The sequence below is a fragment of the Haliotis cracherodii genome, unplaced genomic scaffold (genome assembly GCF_022045235.1).
Source record: "Haliotis cracherodii isolate W230 unplaced genomic scaffold, xgHalCrac1.p SCAF_1, whole genome shotgun sequence".
Taxonomy (NCBI): domain Eukaryota; kingdom Metazoa; phylum Mollusca; class Gastropoda; order Lepetellida; family Haliotidae; genus Haliotis; species Haliotis cracherodii.
The window spans coordinates 32,249,965-32,274,378 of NW_027266264.1; the positions used below are offsets into that span (position 1 = coordinate 32,249,965).

At 43.0% G+C, this 24,414-nt stretch overlaps 1 protein-coding gene across 1 annotated transcript in view; it reads left to right on the top strand.

The window, feature by feature from the left end:
* Positions 1–24,414, top strand: part of LOC139476029 (aquaporin-4-like) — a 170,932-nt gene that overhangs the window by 122,088 nt on the left and 24,430 nt on the right. The window contains exon 2 of the mRNA XM_071259273.1: positions 20,714–20,901. Within this exon, the coding sequence (XP_071115374.1) occupies positions 20,714–20,901 (188 nt within the window). The remainder of the gene's footprint in view (positions 1–20,713; positions 20,902–24,414) is intronic.

Sequence of the window (24,414 nt, forward strand, 5' to 3'; positions counted from 1 at the left end):
AGGCGACTAATCGCATCGGGTGGTCAGACTCGCTGGCTTGATTGTTCATTTCTCAATTGCCAATTGCTAGGGTACCTTATTTTTGACGGCGTTGTTTAAAGCAAACCATTTGCTGATTAGAATATGGTCGAGGTCGGAAATTGGTTTAGTACACTCTGAGAAACTGTGGCACACGCCAATTTGGTAGCGGTAATGTCCTGCAAACGGTGACTATCTTTTGACGGAGTTGGTACAAGCAAACCATATGCGGATTCGAACATGGTCGAAGTCAAACATTGGTTAAGAACACACTGGGACACTTGTTGTGATGTCTCACAAGCGGTTCATTACATTTGATGGCGTTGGTACAAGCAAACCATATGGGGATTCGAACATGGTCGAAGTCAAATTTGGGGTAAGAACACCCTAGGACACGTGTGGTGATGTCCCACAAGCGGTTTATTACATTTGACGGCGTTGGTACAAGCAAACCATATGCGGATTCGAACATGGTCGAAGTCAAACATGGGTTAAGAACACTTTAAGACACACGTGCTGATGTCTTGCAAGCAGTTCCTTACATTTGATGGCGTTGGTACAAACAAACCATTTGAGGATTCGAACATGGTCGAAGTTGGAAATTGGTTAAAACATCCAGGGACACCCAGGCACATGTCAATTTAGTATTGGTGATGTCTCATAAGAGGTTCTTTACATTTGACGGTGTTGGTACAGGTAAACCCTTTGAGGATTCGAATTTATGAACGAGGTGGGAAACAGGTTTAGCACTTTATCTCAGCAATGCGACAGGAATCCGGGGCCCGGACGAACGCAGAACGCTAATCCGTTTGACTGGAGCCCAACTGACAAAGAAGTTACAGCCTGTTAAAGTCACCAAGCCGAAAGGCTCTAGAGTCCCCTTGTAGCGTTTGATTTAATATTATTATTATTCCGCCGATTTTTGTACCAGAGCTAGAAAAATATCCACTGGCTCGATTTCGTTCAAATTTAGTGTGTGTATGTAGACCCTGAGGTACTAGTGCCCGCCATAAACCCAAGGCTGTAGGCCCAAAGGCCAAGGGCAGATAACTAAAAGAACATAATATTTGGAAGATGTTTTTCGCCCTATTGCTCCGCAACCGCTTATCCGATTACTTTGAAACCTTGCATGTATCTGCTGCTTGAGCTGCTTGACATTTTTTGTTCTTTGACTTTGGTCATTGGTTACGTGGTTTGGCAGCCATTTTGGATTCAAGGTTTCCACAGTGTCTTTTGGGTACCTGTCATCAAATGCAAACAACTTTGAGTCCACTGCATGAAATGCTTTCAAACTTTCTGATAATTGTCTCCATACATAACACAGCAAACGTTAATAGCCGATTTTGGATATCTCTTTTAGTTACGGCCGTATTGAATTTTGATTTCGATCATTTTTTTCAACGAAATTTTGCTTTAAAGATCATATCTTGTAAGGTTCTCCACAGAAACTATTGCAAGTTTACATGAAGTTAGTGTGCCATATGCATCTCATTTATTGTTATTGGTTGTATGCAAAAAGTAACACTGCTTGGTGGTAATATTTGATTAATGTTTGGGACACCCCTGGAACACGCCAATTTCGTAGCGGCGATTTCGGGTGACTATCTTTTGAGAGAGTTGGCACAAGCCAACCTCTTATGGATTCGAACATGTTCGAGGTCGGTAATGGTTTGAGAACTGACCTGGACACCCTGGCACACACCAATTTCCTTGCGACGATACCCTGCAAGTGGTGCCTACATTTGATGGATTTGGTTCAAGGAAACCCTTTGAGGATTCGAACATGGACGTTTGGGCACAGTGTTACTTGGAGCCCGCCATTGCTGCTTGCAGCTTTAATTTATTATTATTATTATTTATTATTCCGCCGTTTTTTGTTCCAGAGATAGCAGTTTAACCACTGGCTCGATTTTGTTCAAATTTTGTGTGTGTGTGCAAGTTGTTAGGTACCAGATACCACAAAAAACCCAAGGCCGTAGGCCCAATGGCCAAGGGCAGATAACTGAAAAACAAGTATTTTTTGAAGATATATTTCGCCTTATTGCTCCGCAACCGCTTGTCCGATTACTTTCAAACTTTACACATGTCTGCTGCTTCGGGTGCTTAACATTTTCTGTTCTTTGATCTTGGTCATTGGTCACGTGCTTTGGCAGCCATATTGGATTCAAAGTTTTTACAGGGTTTTGGGGGTACCCGTCTTCAAATCCTATCTCCTCTGAATCCAATGCATGAAATGCATCCAAACTTTCTGAGTACTGTCTCCATGCATATCACATCAAACTCTGTTAGCCGATTTGGGATATCTTTTTTAGTTGCTGCCATATTGGATTCAAGGTTTTCACAGGGTTTTTTGGGTACCTGTCTTCAAATACTATCTCCTCTGAATCCACTGCATGAAATGCTTTCAAACTTTCTGAGAATTGTCTCCACACATAACACACCAAACTCTGTTAGCCGTTTTTGGATATCTGTCTTAGTGACGGCTCTGTTTGATTTTGATTTTGATGATTTCTTTCACCGAATTTTTCCTTTATATAAAGATCACATCTTGTGAGGTTCTCCACAGAAACTATTGAAAGTTTACATGAAGTTAGTCGGGCACATGTATCTCATCTTTTGTTCTTGGCTGCATGCTAAAAGTAACACCGCTTGGTGGTAATATTGACAAAATACCGAACATATCGCTCAGAAAACCTAGGGTTATTTCCCTTTGACCGTCAAGTGTCTTTTGCAGTATGTATGCTGCCCTTGAAGATCGGGGTTAGAATTGGTCTTCGGCAACCCATGCTTGTCTTAAGAGGCGATTATCGGGATTCGAACATTGTCTGGGTGGTAAATGGGTTTAGAACATTCTGGTTGACTCTGGCACACGTCAGTTTCGTAGCGGTGATGTCCTGCAAACGGTGACTATCTTTTGCATGAGTTGGGACAAGCAAACCCTTTCAGGATTCGAACATGAGGATTCGAGGTCGGAAATGGGTTACGAACTCACTAGGACACATGCGGTGATGTCTCGCAAACGGTTCCTTACGTTTGACGGCGTTGGCACAGGCAAACCTTATGCGGATTCGAACATGCGCGACGTCTGAAATGGGCGTAGAACATCACGGGACGTTCTGGGACACGTCGGTTTCGTGGCGGCGATGTCTCGCAAGCGTTTCCTTGCTTTTGACGGCGTCGGTACAACCAAACCATCTGGGGATTCGAACACGGACGAGGTCGAAAACAGGTTCGGGTTCGGCACTTTATCCGAGCAGTGCGACAGAAAGCCGGGGTGCTGGCGAGCTCAGAAAGCTAATCCGTTTGACCGTAGCTCAATGGACAAAGGAGCTACGCTCATTCTTCTCCCGGACTATTTGACCCCCTGTCACAAAGTGCCTGCCACCCGGCCTGTCGGCCTGTCACCCTGCCTGCCACCCTACCACCCTGCCTGTCACCCTGCCACAAGCTGCCGTACAGCAGACCTCTGAATAGCAGACCTTTGGACACTTGTAACTCGGAAACTACTGGTCCGATTTCGACCAAATTTCGTGTGTAGATTGGGATTGTCCAGTTTATTATTGTCATCCTGTTGTCCTGTTGATATCTTTCGATTTATTAGGGCTCCAAGCCGAAAGGCTGTAGAGCCCTATTGTAATCGTTCGATTTATTATTATTAGGGCTCCAAGCCGAAAGGCTGTAGAGCCCTATTGAAATCGTTCGATTTATTATTAGGGCTCCAAGCCGAAAAGCTGTAGAGCCCTATTGAAATCGTTCGATTTATTATTATTATTAGGGCTCCAAGCCGAAAGGCTGTAGAGCCCTATTGTAATCGTTCGATTTATTATTATTATTTATTATTATTATTATTATTATTATTTATTATTCCGCCGATTTTTGTACCTGCCCTAGCAAAATAACCACCAGCTCGATTTTGTTCAAATTTTGTGTGTGTTTGAAGACCCTTGGGTACTAGTGCCCGCCAAAAGCCCAAGGCCGTAGGCCTAAAGGCCAAGGGCAGATAACTGAAAAACAAGAATTTTTTGAAGGTGTATTTCGCCCTATTGCTCCGCAACCGCTTATCCGATTACTTTGAAACCTTGCATGTATCTGCTGCTTCAGTTCTTTCATATTTTTTGTTCTTTGACTTTGGTCATTGATCACGTGGTTTGGCAGCTATATTGGATTCAAGGTTTTCACAGGGTTTTTGGGGTACCTGTCTTCAAATACTATCTCCTCTGAATCCACTGCACGAAATGCTTTCAAACTTTTTGAGAATTGTCTCCATACAGAACACAACAAATCAGCATAGCCATTTTCCGATATCTTTTTTAGTTGCGGCAATATTGGATTTTGATTTTGATCATTTTTTTCACCGAAAGTTTACTTTTAAGATCATAGCTTGTAAGGTTCTTAACATAAACTATTGAAAGTTTGCATGAAGCTTTGAGACTATATGTAGCTCATTTTGTTCTGGTTTGCATACTGAAAGCACCACTGCTTGGTGTGGTATTATTTGATTTAAGTAAAAAAATCAGACTTGAGTACAAATACTGAAGGAAGCGCCTCATAAATCTACCATACACCCCCATTCACTGGCTTTGCAAGCGTTCTCCACAGTCTTGTTCAGTATTATGTGTACTACCCTTGACGACCAGGATTAGAATTGGCCTTTTTCAACCGATGCTTGTCTCAAGAGGCAACTATGCTAGTCACAGGAGGCGACTAATCGCATCGGGTGGTCAGACTCGCTGGCTTGATTGTTCATTTCTCAATTGCCAATTGCTAGGGTACCTTATTTTTGACGGCGTTGTTTAAAGCAAACCATTTGCTGATTAGAATATGGTCGAGGTCGGAAATTGGTTTAGTACACTCTGAGAAACTGTGGCACACGCCAATTTGGTAGCGGTAATGTCCTGCAAACGGTGACTATCTTTTGACGGAGTTGGTACAAGCAAACCATATGCGGATTCGAACATGGTCGAAGTCAAACATTGGTTAAGAACACACTGGGACACTTGTTGTGATGTCTCACAAGCGGTTCATTACATTTGATGGCGTTGGTACAAGCAAACCATATGGGGATTCGAACATGGTCGAAGTCAAATTTGGGGTAAGAACACCCTAGGACACGTGTGGTGATGTCCCACAAGCGGTTTATTACATTTGACGGCGTTGGTACAAGCAAACCATATGCGGATTCGAACATGGTCGAAGTCAAACATGGGTTAAGAACACTTTAAGACACACGTGCTGATGTCTTGCAAGCAGTTCCTTACATTTGATGGCGTTGGTACAAACAAACCATTTGAGGATTCGAACATGGTCGAAGTTGGAAATTGGTTAAAACATCCAGGGACACCCAGGCACATGTCAATTTAGTATTGGTGATGTCTCATAAGAGGTTCTTTACATTTGACGGTGTTGGTACAGGTAAACCCTTTGAGGATTCGAATTTATGAACGAGGTGGGAAACAGGTTTAGCACTTTATCTCAGCAATGCGACAGGAATCCGGGGCCCGGACGAACGCAGAACGCTAATCCGTTTGACTGGAGCCCAACTGACAAAGAAGTTACAGCCTGTTAAAGTCACCAAGCCGAAAGGCTCTAGAGTCCCCTTGTAGCGTTTGATTTAATATTATTATTATTCCGCCGATTTTTGTACCAGAGCTAGAAAAATATCCACTGGCTCGATTTCGTTCAAATTTAGTGTGTGTATGTAGACCCTGAGGTACTAGTGCCCGCCATAAACCCAAGGCTGTAGGCCCAAAGGCCAAGGGCAGATAACTAAAAGAACATAATATTTGGAAGATGTTTTTCGCCCTATTGCTCCGCAACCGCTTATCCGATTACTTTGAAACCTTGCATGTATCTGCTGCTTGAGCTGCTTGACATTTTTTGTTCTTTGACTTTGGTCATTGGTTACGTGGTTTGGCAGCCATTTTGGATTCAAGGTTTCCACAGTGTCTTTTGGGTACCTGTCATCAAATGCAAACAACTTTGAGTCCACTGCATGAAATGCTTTCAAACTTTCTGATAATTGTCTCCATACATAACACAGCAAACGTTAATAGCCGATTTTGGATATCTCTTTTAGTTACGGCCGTATTGAATTTTGATTTCGATCATTTTTTTCAACGAAATTTTGCTTTAAAGATCATATCTTGTAAGGTTCTCCACAGAAACTATTGCAAGTTTACATGAAGTTAGTGTGCCATATGCATCTCATTTATTGTTATTGGTTGTATGCAAAAAGTAACACTGCTTGGTGGTAATATTTGATTAATGTTTGGGACACCCCTGGAACACGCCAATTTCGTAGCGGCGATTTCGGGTGACTATCTTTTGAGAGAGTTGGCACAAGCCAACCTCTTATGGATTCGAACATGTTCGAGGTCGGTAATGGTTTGAGAACTGACCTGGACACCCTGGCACACACCAATTTCCTTGCGACGATACCCTGCAAGTGGTGCCTACATTTGATGGATTTGGTTCAAGGAAACCCTTTGAGGATTCGAACATGGACGTTTGGGCACAGTGTTACTTGGAGCCCGCCATTGCTGCTTGCAGCTTTAATTTATTATTATTATTATTTATTATTCCGCCGTTTTTTGTTCCAGAGATAGCAGTTTAACCACTGGCTCGATTTTGTTCAAATTTTGTGTGTGTGTGCAAGTTGTTAGGTACCAGATACCACAAAAAACCCAAGGCCGTAGGCCCAATGGCCAAGGGCAGATAACTGAAAAACAAGTATTTTTTGAAGATATATTTCGCCTTATTGCTCCGCAACCGCTTGTCCGATTACTTTCAAACTTTACACATGTCTGCTGCTTCGGGTGCTTAACATTTTCTGTTCTTTGATCTTGGTCATTGGTCACGTGCTTTGGCAGCCATATTGGATTCAAAGTTTTTACAGGGTTTTGGGGGTACCCGTCTTCAAATCCTATCTCCTCTGAATCCAATGCATGAAATGCATCCAAACTTTCTGAGTACTGTCTCCATGCATATCACATCAAACTCTGTTAGCCGATTTGGGATATCTTTTTTAGTTGCTGCCATATTGGATTCAAGGTTTTCACAGGGTTTTTTGGGTACCTGTCTTCAAATACTATCTCCTCTGAATCCACTGCATGAAATGCTTTCAAACTTTCTGAGAATTGTCTCCACACATAACACACCAAACTCTGTTAGCCGTTTTTGGATATCTGTCTTAGTGACGGCTCTGTTTGATTTTGATTTTGATGATTTCTTTCACCGAATTTTTCCTTTATATAAAGATCACATCTTGTGAGGTTCTCCACAGAAACTATTGAAAGTTTACATGAAGTTAGTCGGGCACATGTATCTCATCTTTTGTTCTTGGCTGCATGCTAAAAGTAACACCGCTTGGTGGTAATATTGACAAAATACCGAACATATCGCTCAGAAAACCTAGGGTTATTTCCCTTTGACCGTCAAGTGTCTTTTGCAGTATGTATGCTGCCCTTGAAGATCGGGGTTAGAATTGGTCTTCGGCAACCCATGCTTGTCTTAAGAGGCGATTATCGGGATTCGAACATTGTCTGGGTGGTAAATGGGTTTAGAACATTCTGGTTGACTCTGGCACACGTCAGTTTCGTAGCGGTGATGTCCTGCAAACGGTGACTATCTTTTGCATGAGTTGGGACAAGCAAACCCTTTCAGGATTCGAACATGAGGATTCGAGGTCGGAAATGGGTTACGAACTCACTAGGACACATGCGGTGATGTCTCGCAAACGGTTCCTTACGTTTGACGGCGTTGGCACAGGCAAACCTTATGCGGATTCGAACATGCGCGACGTCTGAAATGGGCGTAGAACATCACGGGACGTTCTGGGACACGTCGGTTTCGTAGCGGCGATGTCTCGCAAGCGTTTCCTTGCTTTTGACGGCGTCGGTACAACCAAACCATCTGGGGATTCGAACACGGACGAGGTCGGAAACAGGTTCGGGTTCGGCACTTTATCCGAGCAGTGCGACAGAAAGCCGGGGTGCTGGCGAGCTCAGAAAGCTAATCCGTTTGACCGTAGCTCAATGGACAAAGGAGCTACGCTCATTCTTCTCCCGGACTATTTGACCCCCTGTCACAAAGTGCCTGCCACCCGGCCTGTCGGCCTGTCACCCTGCCTGCCACCCTACCACCCTGCCTGTCACCCTGCCACAAGCTGCCGTACAGCAGACCTCTGAATAGCAGACCTTTGGACACTTGTAACTCGGAAACTACTGGTCCGATTTCGACCAAATTTCGTGTGTAGATTGGGATTGTCCAGTTTATTATTGTCATCCTGTTGTCCTGTTGATATCTTTCGATTTATTAGGGCTCCAAGCCGAAAGGCTGTAGAGCCCTATTGTAATCGTTCGATTTATTATTATTAGGGCTCCAAGCCGAAAGGCTGTAGAGCCCTATTGAAATCGTTCGATTTATTATTAGGGCTCCAAGCCGAAAAGCTGTAGAGCCCTATTGAAATCGTTCGATTTATTATTATTATTAGGGCTCCAAGCCGAAAGGCTGTAGAGCCCTATTGTAATCGTTCGATTTATTATTATTATTTATTATTATTATTATTATTATTATTTATTATTCCGCCGATTTTTGTACCTGCCCTAGCAAAATAACCACCAGCTCGATTTTGTTCAAATTTTGTGTGTGTTTGAAGACCCTTGGGTACTAGTGCCCGCCAAAAGCCCAAGGCCGTAGGCCTAAAGGCCAAGGGCAGATAACTGAAAAACAAGAATTTTTTGAAGGTGTATTTCGCCCTATTGCTCCGCAACCGCTTATCCGATTACTTTGAAACCTTGCATGTATCTGCTGCTTCAGTTCTTTCATATTTTTTGTTCTTTGACTTTGGTCATTGATCACGTGGTTTGGCAGCTATATTGGATTCAAGGTTTTCACAGGGTTTTTGGGGTACCTGTCTTCAAATACTATCTCCTCTGAATCCACTGCACGAAATGCTTTCAAACTTTTTGAGAATTGTCTCCATACAGAACACAACAAATCAGCATAGCCATTTTCCGATATCTTTTTTAGTTGCGGCAATATTGGATTTTGATTTTGATCATTTTTTTCACCGAAAGTTTACTTTTAAGATCATAGCTTGTAAGGTTCTTAACATAAACTATTGAAAGTTTGCATGAAGCTTTGAGACTATATGTAGCTCATTTTGTTCTGGTTTGCATACTGAAAGCACCACTGCTTGGTGTGGTATTATTTGATTTAAGTAAAAAAATCAGACTTGAGTACAAATACTGAAGGAAGCGCCTCATAAATCTACCATACACCCCCATTCACTGGCTTTGCAAGCGTTCTCCACAGTCTTGTTCAGTATTATGTGTACTACCCTTGACGACCAGGATTAGAATTGGCCTTTTTCAACCGATGCTTGTCTCAAGAGGCAACTATGCTAGTCACAGGAGGCGACTAATCGCATCGGGTGGTCAGACTCGCTGGCTTGATTGTTCATTTCTCAATTGCCAATTGCTAGGGTACCTTATTTTTGACGGCGTTGTTTAAAGCAAACCATTTGCTGATTAGAATATGGTCGAGGTCGGAAATTGGTTTAGTACACTCTGAGAAACTGTGGCACACGCCAATTTGGTAGCGGTAATGTCCTGCAAACGGTGACTATCTTTTGACGGAGTTGGTACAAGCAAACCATATGCGGATTCGAACATGGTCGAAGTCAAACATTGGTTAAGAACACACTGGGACACTTGTTGTGATGTCTCACAAGCGGTTCATTACATTTGATGGCGTTGGTACAAGCAAACCATATGGGGATTCGAACATGGTCGAAGTCAAATTTGGGGTAAGAACACCCTAGGACACGTGTGGTGATGTCCCACAAGCGGTTTATTACATTTGACGGCGTTGGTACAAGCAAACCATATGCGGATTCGAACATGGTCGAAGTCAAACATGGGTTAAGAACACTTTAAGACACACGTGCTGATGTCTTGCAAGCAGTTCCTTACATTTGATGGCGTTGGTACAAACAAACCATTTGAGGATTCGAACATGGTCGAAGTTGGAAATTGGTTAAAACATCCAGGGACACCCAGGCACATGTCAATTTAGTATTGGTGATGTCTCATAAGAGGTTCTTTACATTTGACGGTGTTGGTACAGGTAAACCCTTTGAGGATTCGAATTTATGAACGAGGTGGGAAACAGGTTTAGCACTTTATCTCAGCAATGCGACAGGAATCCGGGGCCCGGACGAACGCAGAACGCTAATCCGTTTGACTGGAGCCCAACTGACAAAGAAGTTACAGCCTGTTAAAGTCACCAAGCCGAAAGGCTCTAGAGTCCCCTTGTAGCGTTTGATTTAATATTATTATTATTCCGCCGATTTTTGTACCAGAGCTAGAAAAATATCCACTGGCTCGATTTCGTTCAAATTTAGTGTGTGTATGTAGACCCTGAGGTACTAGTGCCCGCCATAAACCCAAGGCTGTAGGCCCAAAGGCCAAGGGCAGATAACTAAAAGAACATAATATTTGGAAGATGTTTTTCGCCCTATTGCTCCGCAACCGCTTATCCGATTACTTTGAAACCTTGCATGTATCTGCTGCTTGAGCTGCTTGACATTTTTTGTTCTTTGACTTTGGTCATTGGTTACGTGGTTTGGCAGCCATTTTGGATTCAAGGTTTCCACAGTGTCTTTTGGGTACCTGTCATCAAATGCAAACAACTTTGAGTCCACTGCATGAAATGCTTTCAAACTTTCTGATAATTGTCTCCATACATAACACAGCAAACGTTAATAGCCGATTTTGGATATCTCTTTTAGTTACGGCCGTATTGAATTTTGATTTCGATCATTTTTTTCAACGAAATTTTGCTTTAAAGATCATATCTTGTAAGGTTCTCCACAGAAACTATTGCAAGTTTACATGAAGTTAGTGTGCCATATGCATCTCATTTATTGTTATTGGTTGTATGCAAAAAGTAACACTGCTTGGTGGTAATATTTGATTAATGTTTGGGACACCCCTGGAACACGCCAATTTCGTAGCGGCGATTTCGGGTGACTATCTTTTGAGAGAGTTGGCACAAGCCAACCTCTTATGGATTCGAACATGTTCGAGGTCGGTAATGGTTTGAGAACTGACCTGGACACCCTGGCACACACCAATTTCCTTGCGACGATACCCTGCAAGTGGTGCCTACATTTGATGGATTTGGTTCAAGGAAACCCTTTGAGGATTCGAACATGGACGTTTGGGCACAGTGTTACTTGGAGCCCGCCATTGCTGCTTGCAGCTTTAATTTATTATTATTATTATTTATTATTCCGCCGTTTTTTGTTCCAGAGATAGCAGTTTAACCACTGGCTCGATTTTGTTCAAATTTTGTGTGTGTGTGCAAGTTGTTAGGTACCAGATACCACAAAAAACCCAAGGCCGTAGGCCCAATGGCCAAGGGCAGATAACTGAAAAACAAGTATTTTTTGAAGATATATTTCGCCTTATTGCTCCGCAACCGCTTGTCCGATTACTTTCAAACTTTACACATGTCTGCTGCTTCGGGTGCTTAACATTTTCTGTTCTTTGATCTTGGTCATTGGTCACGTGCTTTGGCAGCCATATTGGATTCAAAGTTTTTACAGGGTTTTGGGGGTACCCGTCTTCAAATCCTATCTCCTCTGAATCCAATGCATGAAATGCATCCAAACTTTCTGAGTACTGTCTCCATGCATATCACATCAAACTCTGTTAGCCGATTTGGGATATCTTTTTTAGTTGCTGCCATATTGGATTCAAGGTTTTCACAGGGTTTTTTGGGTACCTGTCTTCAAATACTATCTCCTCTGAATCCACTGCATGAAATGCTTTCAAACTTTCTGAGAATTGTCTCCACACATAACACACCAAACTCTGTTAGCCGTTTTTGGATATCTGTCTTAGTGACGGCTCTGTTTGATTTTGATTTTGATGATTTCTTTCACCGAATTTTTCCTTTATATAAAGATCACATCTTGTGAGGTTCTCCACAGAAACTATTGAAAGTTTACATGAAGTTAGTCGGGCACATGTATCTCATCTTTTGTTCTTGGCTGCATGCTAAAAGTAACACCGCTTGGTGGTAATATTGACAAAATACCGAACATATCGCTCAGAAAACCTAGGGTTATTTCCCTTTGACCGTCAAGTGTCTTTTGCAGTATGTATGCTGCCCTTGAAGATCGGGGTTAGAATTGGTCTTCGGCAACCCATGCTTGTCTTAAGAGGCGATTATCGGGATTCGAACATTGTCTGGGTGGTAAATGGGTTTAGAACATTCTGGTTGACTCTGGCACACGTCAGTTTCGTAGCGGTGATGTCCTGCAAACGGTGACTATCTTTTGCATGAGTTGGGACAAGCAAACCCTTTCAGGATTCGAACATGAGGATTCGAGGTCGGAAATGGGTTACGAACTCACTAGGACACATGCGGTGATGTCTCGCAAACGGTTCCTTACGTTTGACGGCGTTGGCACAGGCAAACCTTATGCGGATTCGAACATGCGCGACGTCTGAAATGGGCGTAGAACATCACGGGACGTTCTGGGACACGTCGGTTTCGTAGCGGCGATGTCTCGCAAGCGTTTCCTTGCTTTTGACGGCGTCGGTACAACCAAACCATCTGGGGATTCGAACACGGACGAGGTCGGAAACAGGTTCGGGTTCGGCACTTTATCCGAGCAGTGCGACAGAAAGCCGGGGTGCTGGCGAGCTCAGAAAGCTAATCCGTTTGACCGTAGCTCAATGGACAAAGGAGCTACGCTCATTCTTCTCCCGGACTATTTGACCCCCTGTCACAAAGTGCCTGCCACCCGGCCTGTCGGCCTGTCACCCTGCCTGCCACCCTACCACCCTGCCTGTCACCCTGCCACAAGCTGCCGTTCAGCAGACCTCTGAATAGCAGACCTTTGGACACTTGTAACTCGGAAACTACTGGTCCGATTTCGACCAAATTTCGTGTGTAGATTGGGATTGTCCAGTTTATTATTGTCATCCTGTTGTCCTGTTGATATCTTTCGATTTATTAGGGCTCCAAGCCGAAAGGCTGTAGAGCCCTATTGTAATCGTTCGATTTATTATTATTAGGGCTCCAAGCCGAAAGGCTGTAGAGCCCTATTGAAATCGTTCGATTTATTATTAGGGCTCCAAGCCGAAAAGCTGTAGAGCCCTATTGAAATCGTTCGATTTATTATTATTATTAGGGCTCCAAGCCGAAAGGCTGTAGAGCCCTATTGTAATCGTTCGATTTATTATTATTATTTATTATTATTATTATTATTATTATTTATTATTCCGCCGATTTTTGTACCTGCCCTAGCAAAATAACCACCAGCTCGATTTTGTTCAAATTTTGTGTGTGTTTGAAGACCCTTGGGTACTAGTGCCCGCCAAAAGCCCAAGGCCGTAGGCCTAAAGGCCAAGGGCAGATAACTGAAAAACAAGAATTTTTTGAAGGTGTATTTCGCCCTATTGCTCCGCAACCGCTTATCCGATTACTTTGAAACCTTGCATGTATCTGCTGCTTCAGTTCTTTCATATTTTTTGTTCTTTGACTTTGGTCATTGATCACGTGGTTTGGCAGCTATATTGGATTCAAGGTTTTCACAGGGTTTTTGGGGTACCTGTCTTCAAATACTATCTCCTCTGAATCCACTGCACGAAATGCTTTCAAACTTTTTGAGAATTGTCTCCATACAGAACACAACAAATCAGCATAGCCATTTTCCGATATCTTTTTTAGTTGCGGCAATATTGGATTTTGATTTTGATCATTTTTTTCACCGAAAGTTTACTTTTAAGATCATAGCTTGTAAGGTTCTTAACATAAACTATTGAAAGTTTGCATGAAGCTTTGAGACTATATGTAGCTCATTTTGTTCTGGTTTGCATACTGAAAGCACCACTGCTTGGTGTGGTATTATTTGATTTAAGTAAAAAAATCAGACTTGAGTACAAATACTGAAGGAAGCGCCTCATAAATCTACCATACACCCCCATTCACTGGCTTTGCAAGCGTTCTCCACAGTCTTGTTCAGTATTATGTGTACTACCCTTGACGACCAGGATTAGAATTGGCCTTTTTCAACCGATGCTTGTCTCAAGAGGCAACTATGCTAGTCACAGGAGGCGACTAATCGCATCGGGTGGTCAGACTCGCTGGCTTGATTGTTCATTTCTCAATTGCCAATTGCTAGGGTACCTTATTTTTGACGGCGTTGTTTAAAGCAAACCATTTGCTGATTAGAATATGGTCGAGGTCGGAAATTGGTTTAGTACACTCTGAGAAACTGTGGCACACGCCAATTTGGTAGCGGTAATGTCCTGCAAACGGTGACTATCTTTTGACGGAGTTGGTACAAGCAAACCATATGCGGATTCGAACATGGTCGAAGTCAAACATTGGTTAAGAACACACTGGGACACTTGTTGTGATGTCTCACAAGCGGTTCATTACATTTGATGGCGTTGGTACAAGCAAACCATATGGGGATTCGAACATGGTCGAAGTCAAATTTGGGGTAAGAACACCCTAGGACACGTGTGGTGATGTCCCACAAGCGGTTTATTACATTTGACGGCGTTGGTACAAGCAAACCATATGCGGATTCGAACATGGTCGAAGTCAAACATGGGTTAAGAACACTTTAAGACACACGTGCTGATGTCTTGCAAGCAGTTCCTTACATTTGATGGCGTTGGTACAAACAAACCATTTGAGGATTCGAACATGGTCGAAGTTGGAAATTGGTTAAAACATCCAGGGACACCCAGGCACATGTCAATTTAGTATTGGTGATGTCTCATAAGAGGTTCTTTACATTTGACGGTGTTGGTACAGGTAAACCCTTTGAGGATTCGAATTTATGAACGAGGTGGGAAACAGGTTTAGCACTTTATCTCAGCAATGCGACAGGAATCCGGGGCCCGGACGAACGCAGAACGCTAATCCGTTTGACTGGAGCCCAACTGACAAAGAAGTTACAGCCTGTTAAAGTCACCAAGCCGAAAGGCTCTAGAGTCCCCTTGTAGCGTTTGATTTAATATTATTATTATTCCGCCGATTTTTGTACCAGAGCTAGAAAAATATCCACTGGCTCGATTTCGTTCAAATTTAGTGTGTGTATGTAGACCCTGAGGTACTAGTGCCCGCCATAAACCCAAGGCTGTAGGCCCAAAGGCCAAGGGCAGATAACTAAAAGAACATAATATTTGGAAGATGTTTTTCGCCCTATTGCTCCGCAACCGCTTATCCGATTACTTTGAAACCTTGCATGTATCTGCTGCTTGAGCTGCTTGACATTTTTTGTTCTTTGACTTTGGTCATTGGTTACGTGGTTTGGCAGCCATTTTGGATTCAAGGTTTCCACAGTGTCTTTTGGGTACCTGTCATCAAATGCAAACAACTTTGAGTCCACTGCATGAAATGCTTTCAAACTTTCTGATAATTGTCTCCATACATAACACAGCAAACGTTAATAGCCGATTTTGGATATCTCTTTTAGTTACGGCCGTATTGAATTTTGATTTCGATCATTTTTTTCAACGAAATTTTGCTTTAAAGATCATATCTTGTAAGGTTCTCCACAGAAACTATTGCAAGTTTACATGAAGTTAGTGTGCCATATGCATCTCATTTATTGTTATTGGTTGTATGCAAAAAGTAACACTGCTTGGTGGTAATATTTGATTAATGTTTGGGACACCCCTGGAACACGCCAATTTCGTAGCGGCGATTTCGGGTGACTATCTTTTGAGAGAGTTGGCACAAGCCAACCTCTTATGGATTCGAACATGTTCGAGGTCGGTAATGGTTTGAGAACTGACCTGGACACCCTGGCACACACCAATTTCCTTGCGACGATACCCTGCAAGTGGTGCCTACATTTGATGGATTTGGTTCAAGGAAACCCTTTGAGGATTCGAACATGGACGTTTGGGCACAGTGTTACTTGGAGCCCGCCATTGCTGCTTGCAGCTTTAATTTATTATTATTATTATTTATTATTCCGCCGTTTTTTGTTCCAGAGATAGCAGTTTAACCACTGGCTCGATTTTGTTCAAATTTTGTGTGTGTGTGCAAGTTGTTAGGTACCAGATACCACAAAAAACCCAAGGCCGTAGGCCCAATGGCCAAGGGCAGATAACTGAAAAACAAGTATTTTTTGAAGATATATTTCGCCTTATTGCTCCGCAACCGCTTGTCCGATTACTTTCAAACTTTACACATGTCTGCTGCTTCGGGTGCTTAACATTTTCTGTTCTTTGATCTTGGTCATTGGTCACGTGCTTTGGCAGCCATATTGGATTCAAAGTTTTTACAGGGTTTTGGGGGTACCCGTCTTCAAATCCTATCTCCTCTGAATCCAATGCATGAAATGCATCCAAACTTTCTGAGTACTGTCTCCATGCATATCACATCAAACTCTGTTAGCCGATTTGGGATATCTTTTTTAGTTGCTGCCATATTGGATTCAAGGTTTTCACAGGGTTTTTTGGGTACCTGTCTTCAAATACTATCTCCTCTGAATCCACTGCATGAAATGCTTTCAAACTTTCTGAGAATTGTCTCCACACATAACACACCAAACTCTGTTAGCCGTTTTTGGATATCTGTCTTAGTGACGGCTCTGTTTGATTTTGATTTTGATGATTTCTTTCACCGAATTTTTCCTTTATATAAAGATCACATCTTGTGAGGTTCTCCACAGAAACTATTGAAAGTTTACATGAAGTTAGTCGGGCACATGTATCTCATCTTTTGTTCTTGGCTGCATGCTAAAAGTAACACCGCTTGGTGGTAATATTGACAAAATACCGAACATATCGCTCAGAAAACCTAGGGTTATTTCCCTTTGACCGTCAAGTGTCTTTTGCAGTATGTATGCTGCCCTTGAAGATCGGGGTTAGAATTGGTCTTCGGCAACCCATGCTTGTCTTAAGAGGCGATTATCGGGATTCGAACATTGTCTGGGTGGTAAATGGGTTTAGAACATTCTGGTTGACTCTGGCACACGTCAGTTTCGTAGCGGTGATGTCCTGCAAACGGTGACTATCTTTTGCATGAGTTGGGACAAGCAAACCCTTTCAGGATTCGAACATGAGGATTCGAGGTCGGAAATGGGTTACGAACTCACTAGGACACATGCGGTGATGTCTCGCAAACGGTTCCTTACGTTTGACGGCGTTGGCACAGGCAAACCTTATGCGGATTCGAACATGCGCGACGTCTGAAATGGGCGTAGAACATCACGGGACGTTCTGGGACACGTCGGTTTCGTAGCGGCGATGTCTCGCAAGCGTTTCCTTGCTTTTGACGGCGTCGGTACAACCAAACCATCTGGGGATTCGAACACGGACGAGGTCGGAAACAGGTTCGGGTTCGGCACTTTATCCGAGCAGTGCGACAGAAAGCCGGGGTGCTGGCGAGCTCAGAAAGCTAATCCGTTTGACCGTAGCTCAATGGACAAAGGAGCTACGCTCATTCTTCTCCCGGACTATTTGACCCCCTGTCACAAAGTGCCTGCCACCCGGCCTGTCGGCCTGTCACCCTGCCTGCCACCCTACCACCCTGCCTGTCACCCTGCCACAAGCTGCCGTTCAGCAGACCTCTGAATAGCAGACCTTTGGACACTTGTAACTCGGAAACTACTGGTCCGATTTCGACCAAATTTCGTGTGTAGATTGGGATTGTCCAGTTTATTATTGTCATCCTGTTGTCCTGTTGATATCTTTCGATTTATTAGGGCTCCAAGCCGAAAGGCTGTAGAGCCCTATTGTAATCGTTCGATTTATTATTATTTATTATTAGGGCTCCAAGCCGAAAGGCTGTAGAGCCCTATTGAAATCGTTCGATTTATTATTAGGGCTCCAAGCCGAAAGGCTGTAGAGCCCTATTGAAATCGTTCGATTTATTATTATTATTATTATTATTATTTATTATTTATTATTCCGCCGATTTTTGTACCAGACCTAGCAAAATAACCACTGGCTCGATTCTGTTCAAATTTTGTGTGTGTATGTAGACCGTTGGGTACTAGTGCCCGCCAAAAACCCAAGGCCGTAGGCCCAAAGGCCAAGGGCAGATAACCAAAAAACCAAATTTTTTTAAAGATGTATTTCGACCTATTGCTCGGCAACCGCTTATCCGATTACTTTGAAACCTTGCATGTATCTGCTGCTTGAGCTGCTTGACATTTTTTGTTCTTTGGCTTTTGTCATTGGTAACGTGGTTTGGCAGCCATATTGGATTCAAGGTTTTTACAGTGTCTTTTGGGTACCTGTCTTCAAATGCAAACAACTTTGAGTCCACTGCATGAAATGCTTTCAAACTTTCTGATACTTGTCTCCATACATAACACATCAAACGTTAATAGCCGATTTTAGATATCTTTTTTAGTTGCGGACATATTGGATTTTGATTTTGATCATTTTTTTCACCGAAATGTTACTTTTAAGATCATAGCTTCTAAGGTTCTTAACAGAAACTATTGAACGTTTGCATAAAGTTTTAATACTATATGTACCTAATTTTATTTCTGGGTTGCATACTGAAAGCTCCATCGCTTGGTGGTATTATTTGATTTTAGTAAAAAATTAGACTTGAGTACAAATACTGAAGGAAGCGCCTCATAAATCTACCATAAACCTCCATTCACTGGCTTTGCAGATACCCAAGCGTTCTCCACAGTCTTTTCAGTATTATGTGTACTACCCTTGATGATCAGGGTTAGAATTGGCCTTTTTCAACCGATGCTTGTCTCAAGAGGCAACTACAGTAAGCTTGTCACATGAGGCGACTGATCGGATCGGGTGGTCAGACTCGCTGACTTGGTTCTTCATTTCTCAATTGCCAATTGCTATGGTACCTTACTTTTGACGGCGTTATTAAAAGCAAACCATTTGTGGATTAGAATATGGTCGAGGTCGGAAATGGGTTAAGTACAATCTGGGAAACTGTGGCACACGCCAATTTGGTAGCGGCAGTGTCCTGAAAACGGTGACAATCTTTTGACGGGAGTTGGTACAAGCAAACCATATGCAGAATCGAACATGGTCGAAGTAAAACATGGGTTAAGAACACACTGGGACACATGTGGTGATGTCTCACAAGCGGTTTATTACATTTGACGGCGTTGGTGCAACCAAACCATATGCGGATTCGAACATGGTCGAAGTCAAACATGGGTCAAGAACACACTGGGACACATGTGGTGATGTCTCACAAGCGGTTCCTTACATTTGATGGCGTTGGTACAAACAAACCATATGCGGATTCGAACATGGTCGAAGTCAAACTTGGGTTAAGAACACACTGGGACAAATGTGGTGATGTCTCGCAAGCGGTTCCTTACATTTGATGGCGTTGGTACAAATAAACCATTTGAGGATTCGAACATGGTCGAAGTTGGAAATTGGTAAAATCATCCTGGGACACCCAGGCACATGTCAATTTAGTAGTGGTGATGTCTCACCAGAGGTTCTTTACATTTGACGGCGTTGGTACAGGTAAACCCTTTGAGGATTCGAATATATGAAAGAGGTGGGAAACAGGTTTAGCACTTTATCTCAGCAATGCGACAGGAACCCAGGACCCGGACGAACGCAGAACGCTAATCTGTTTGACTGGAGCCCAACTGACAAAGAAGTTACAGCCTGTTAAAGAGTCACCAAGCCGAAAGGCTGAAGAGTCCCAGTGTTAGCGTTTGATTTAATATTATTATTATTCCGCTGATTTTTGTACCAGAGCTAGAAAAATAACCACTGGCTCGATTTTGTTCAAATTTTGTGTGTGTATGAGGACCGATGGGTACTAGTGCCCGCCAAAAACCCAAGGCCGTAGGCGGAAAGGCCAAGGGCAGATAACTAAAAGAACAGAATATTTTGAAGATGTATTTCGTCCTATTGCTCCACAACCGCTTATCTTATTACTTTGAAGCCTAGCATGTATCTGCTGCTTGAGCTGCTTGACATTTTATGTTCTTTGACTTTGGTCATTGGTCACGTGGTTTGGCAGCCATATTGGATTCAAGGTTTTCATAGTGTTTTGGGGTACCTGTCTTCAAATTCAAACAACTTTGAATCCACTGAATGAAATGCTTTCAAACTTTCTGATAATTGTCTCCATACACAACACATCAAACGTTAATAGCCGATTTGGGATATCTTTTTTAGTTGCAGCCATATTGAATTTTGATTTTGGTCATTTTTTTCAACGAAATTTTGCTTTAAAGATCATATCTTGTAAGGTTCTCCACAGAAACTATTGCAAGTTTACATGAAGTTAGTGTGCCATATGCATCTCATTTATTGTTATTGGTTGTATGCTAAAAGTAACACCGCTTGGTGGTAATATTTGATTTATATTTGGGACACCCCTGGAACACGCCAATTTCGTAGCGGCGATTTCCGGTGACTATCTTTTGACAGAGTTGGCACAAGCCAACCTTTTATGGATTCGAACATGTTCGAGGTCGGAAATGGTTTTAGAACAGACCTGGACACCCTGGCACACGCCATTTTCCTTGCGACGATACCCTGCAAGTGGTGCCTACATTTGACGGATTTGGTTCAAGGAAACCCTTTGAGGATTCGAACATGGACGTTTGGGCACAGTGTTTCTTGGAGCCCGCCATTGCTGCTTGCAGCTTTAATTATTATTATTATTATTATTATTATTATTTCCCCCCCAGATATCCCTTGCGTTCGGCCTAGCCATCATGGCAATGATCCAGATGTTTGGTCACGTGTCCGGCGGCCACATCAACCCCGCCGTCTCTATCGCCATGGCAGTGTCCATGAACATCTCCGTGTTGAGGGCGTTCCTGTACGTCGTGGCTCAGACAATAGGTGCTATCATCGGGGCACTCATTCTCAAGGGGTACGTATATACACACTTACAGCAACCCTCAAAACAAAATAAATATTAACATAATTACTTCAGTACAATGCAATACAGTTTATCTTATGGGGCCTTTACACAGGATGGCGATCGTTGTGCATCCCGTGTGCGACCATAGAATTTGCCAGGTCGTTGTTGGAGGCTCATAGGAGACAGAGTGGTTGCCTAGGTCGTTCCATGGTGGTACACAGAAGGTTTAGACATCGCCATGGACGCCATGGTCGCCGTGATTTTTTTAACATGTTCAAAACAGTCGCCCAAAGGTTGCCGAGGAGGTTGGTTGCTCAAAAGTGGCTCAAGGGAGGCAGAAGCATTGCCGTTGTTCCAGAAGGAAGGCTCAGTGGTCGCCCAATGGTCGTTAGGTTATTGATGCTTTATGCTGAAATATATTCCCGTTAATCTGGGCGATACTTCTTGCCTCCCTTAAGCCTCTTTTGGGCGACCAACAGCGTGCATTGAACGATGACTGTGGCCAAAGCCGTATCTCCATTCGACGACCACGGCAACCCCTGAGACACCATGGCAATGCTTCTGCCTCTTTCCTGCCTCCTTTGAGCTACCTGTAGTGCCTCTTCAGTCTGCCTATAAATAGAGGGCTTGTACCTGCAGTGTTTCATTGTGGTTGCAGTTATAAAGAAACACGATTTTCTTGGTTTAGGCGACCATTGAGCGTCCTGGCACGAAGGTCGTAGCCCTGTGTGAAAGGGCCTCAAGACGCCAGTGACTCCTCGAGTAGATTTATCAGTTAACTTAATAGTCCCGGCTGAACCCTTTTCGACGCTAGGGTCTAAATATCAGCTCCGCTTGTCTCGAACAACGGATATCTTGACGTGTTTTCCATGATCATCGGGACTTCGAGTTTTATCTGATTGTTCTTATTGCTTAAATAGAGCCTGCAGCACGTCATTTTCCATGTTATACTCGTAAAACACGATTTGTTATTTTTCTTGTTTATTTTAAATAAATAATGGTTATCAGAATGTATTTAGCTTGAGAGTCATCCTGTACTGTCACTAGGTGTAACTATTATGTCATATACTTATGTCAAAGTGCCGATAGAACTTGAAATCCATTAGCCTACGGTAAAAGTAAATATCTTTCGTATTTGAATAACCGGATCGTCATCTGGAATGAAATGTCAGTATTAAATAAACCTTACAAACAGACAGAAAAAAACCCTTTTGTGTGCAAATTCAGGATTAAACAGACAAACTTAGAACGACAAACATGTTTAAACTCAACAAATATGTGATGTGTGTGAAAGTTAAACATTGCCAATAAACCACGTCTTTGTATGCTGAACGTAATGCAGGGTAGACCTACCGTCCATGAAGTAAGGCGCTTTGTGGCGAATGTCAGAACATGCAGTTTTGGCGTGCGGTGGCCATCGGGGGTTTCTTGGGTAGACCTACCGTCCATGCAGTACGGCGCTTTGTGGCGAATGTCCGAACATGCAGTGTTGCGGTGCGGTGGCCATCGGGGAGTATCTTGGGTAGACCTACCGTCCATAAAGTAAGGCGCTTTGTGGCGAATGTCAGAACATGCAGTGTTGGCGTGCGGTGGCCATCGGGGGTTTCTTGGGTAGACCTACCGTCCACGCAGTAAGGCGCTTTGTGGCGAATGTCAGAACATGCAGTATTGGGGTGCGGTGACAATCATGGGGTTTCTTGGGTAGACATACCGTCCACGCAGTAAGGCGCTTTGTGGCGAATGTCAGAACATGCAGTATTGGGGTGCGGTGACAATCATGGGGCCTCTTGGGTAGAACTACCGTCCATGCTGTAAGGCAATCTCATTAAAATCAGATCTAAGTCCTCGCTGCCGCTGAACAAAGATCTGAGGACATCCCATTACGGGTCATGTCACAACAACCTTTCGCGAACTTTGACCGACCACTGAAATGACAAACAGCCAGTTAGAAAGCAGCTTTCTCGAGATTTACGGTACTCACTTCAACATGGCGACTTCCATTTCAGACAACGCTTGATTTTTTTTTTGAAAACTGAACAAACGAACATTGCGGAATGTCTAATATATGGTTGAGATTGTATGACAGTACTTCTCATGTACTGTGCAACGCCTCTTCCCTTCAAATGTTTGACTCACGGAAGCGAGAGATACTAGTTTACGATAATTTTTGACGGAATCAGTCGTACGTACCGTAACTCGTTCGGAATACCCCATGTTAACGTTTTCGAGGTTGCATGATGAGAAAGCGCATTCCGACTGTCACTTTCATGATCTGGTAAACGACGCTTTGATTGGTTGGATGAAAGGTCGTTCTGACGTGACCCGTAATGGGATGTCCTCAGATCTTTGTTCAGCGATTGCATCAGTGCGTCAGCTGATCCCGACCGTGCACGCTGACCCTCTACACGTGAGGGGTCAGGGCCAGAGAGGCTGGTGTCCCTGAGGGACGCTTCTGATTCGTAGCCCCTTTTATCCACATATATCACATATTCGCAGATAATAGTGAGCAAGTGAGTGAGTGAGTGAGTCGGGTTTTACGCCGCTTTAAGCAATATTTCTGATGATGAATTTTTCCGGCCTTTCTTTCGTCATTACTAGATAATGTAGTAATTAGCCGACCTCTTATTTTACGGAATGTCCGTCTCTGTCCCAATTCATTTGCTGAATCTTATCGAACGGTCAATAAAGTGTCACAACTTTTCGCGTTAATTTCATTACTTAATAGAAGACATTTGTAACTTGTAACAAAGTGTTTTTTCTTATCTGAATACCAATCAGTGTGACGACGACTCTCTCAGTTGGCTAGTGATTTCTCGTCAAATGGAAGAACAATAAATATATCGACTAGAATATGAACAATGAATCTATGTAGTCAGTTTTAACATTTAACGATATATCGTCTTTAATCAGCTTGGATTTTATGAGGAACGTATGCATGGAGGTGTCTCTTCAGCATCGACCAGTGTAATCTTACTGCATCTGTCACATGTATTGTCTTAGTACAATTTGCCTCAATTACCAAGCTGATTCAAGTCGTCCAAAGACCATTTTTCATTATGCATAGACTGTAGTACTTACGATAATCATATTAAGATACAGAAAATATCTCAGCTGAACACACGGCGAAAAATGATTACACGGCACACATAATTAAGGGTTTAGGCTAGGAGTAAGTGAGTGAGTTTGGTTTTACGCCGCTTTTAGCAATATTCCAGCAATATCACGGCGGGGACACTAGAAATGGGTTTCACACATTGTACCAATGTCGGGAATCGAACACGAGTCTACAGCGTGAAAAGCGAACGCTTTAACCACGAGGCTACCTGACCGCCCCGTCTGTGCTAGGTAATAGACCGAGGATCACGCACACTTTCTCATTATCAAACTTTCATTTTAAAGCGTTCAAGTTAAACAGCAAAATGCATGACATGAAAATGTCACTTCGAAACTAAAAATGGCGGCACCTTGTCGCTGATCGATACACGTCATTATCACTCTTAAAGGTAATATGTATAATTAAGT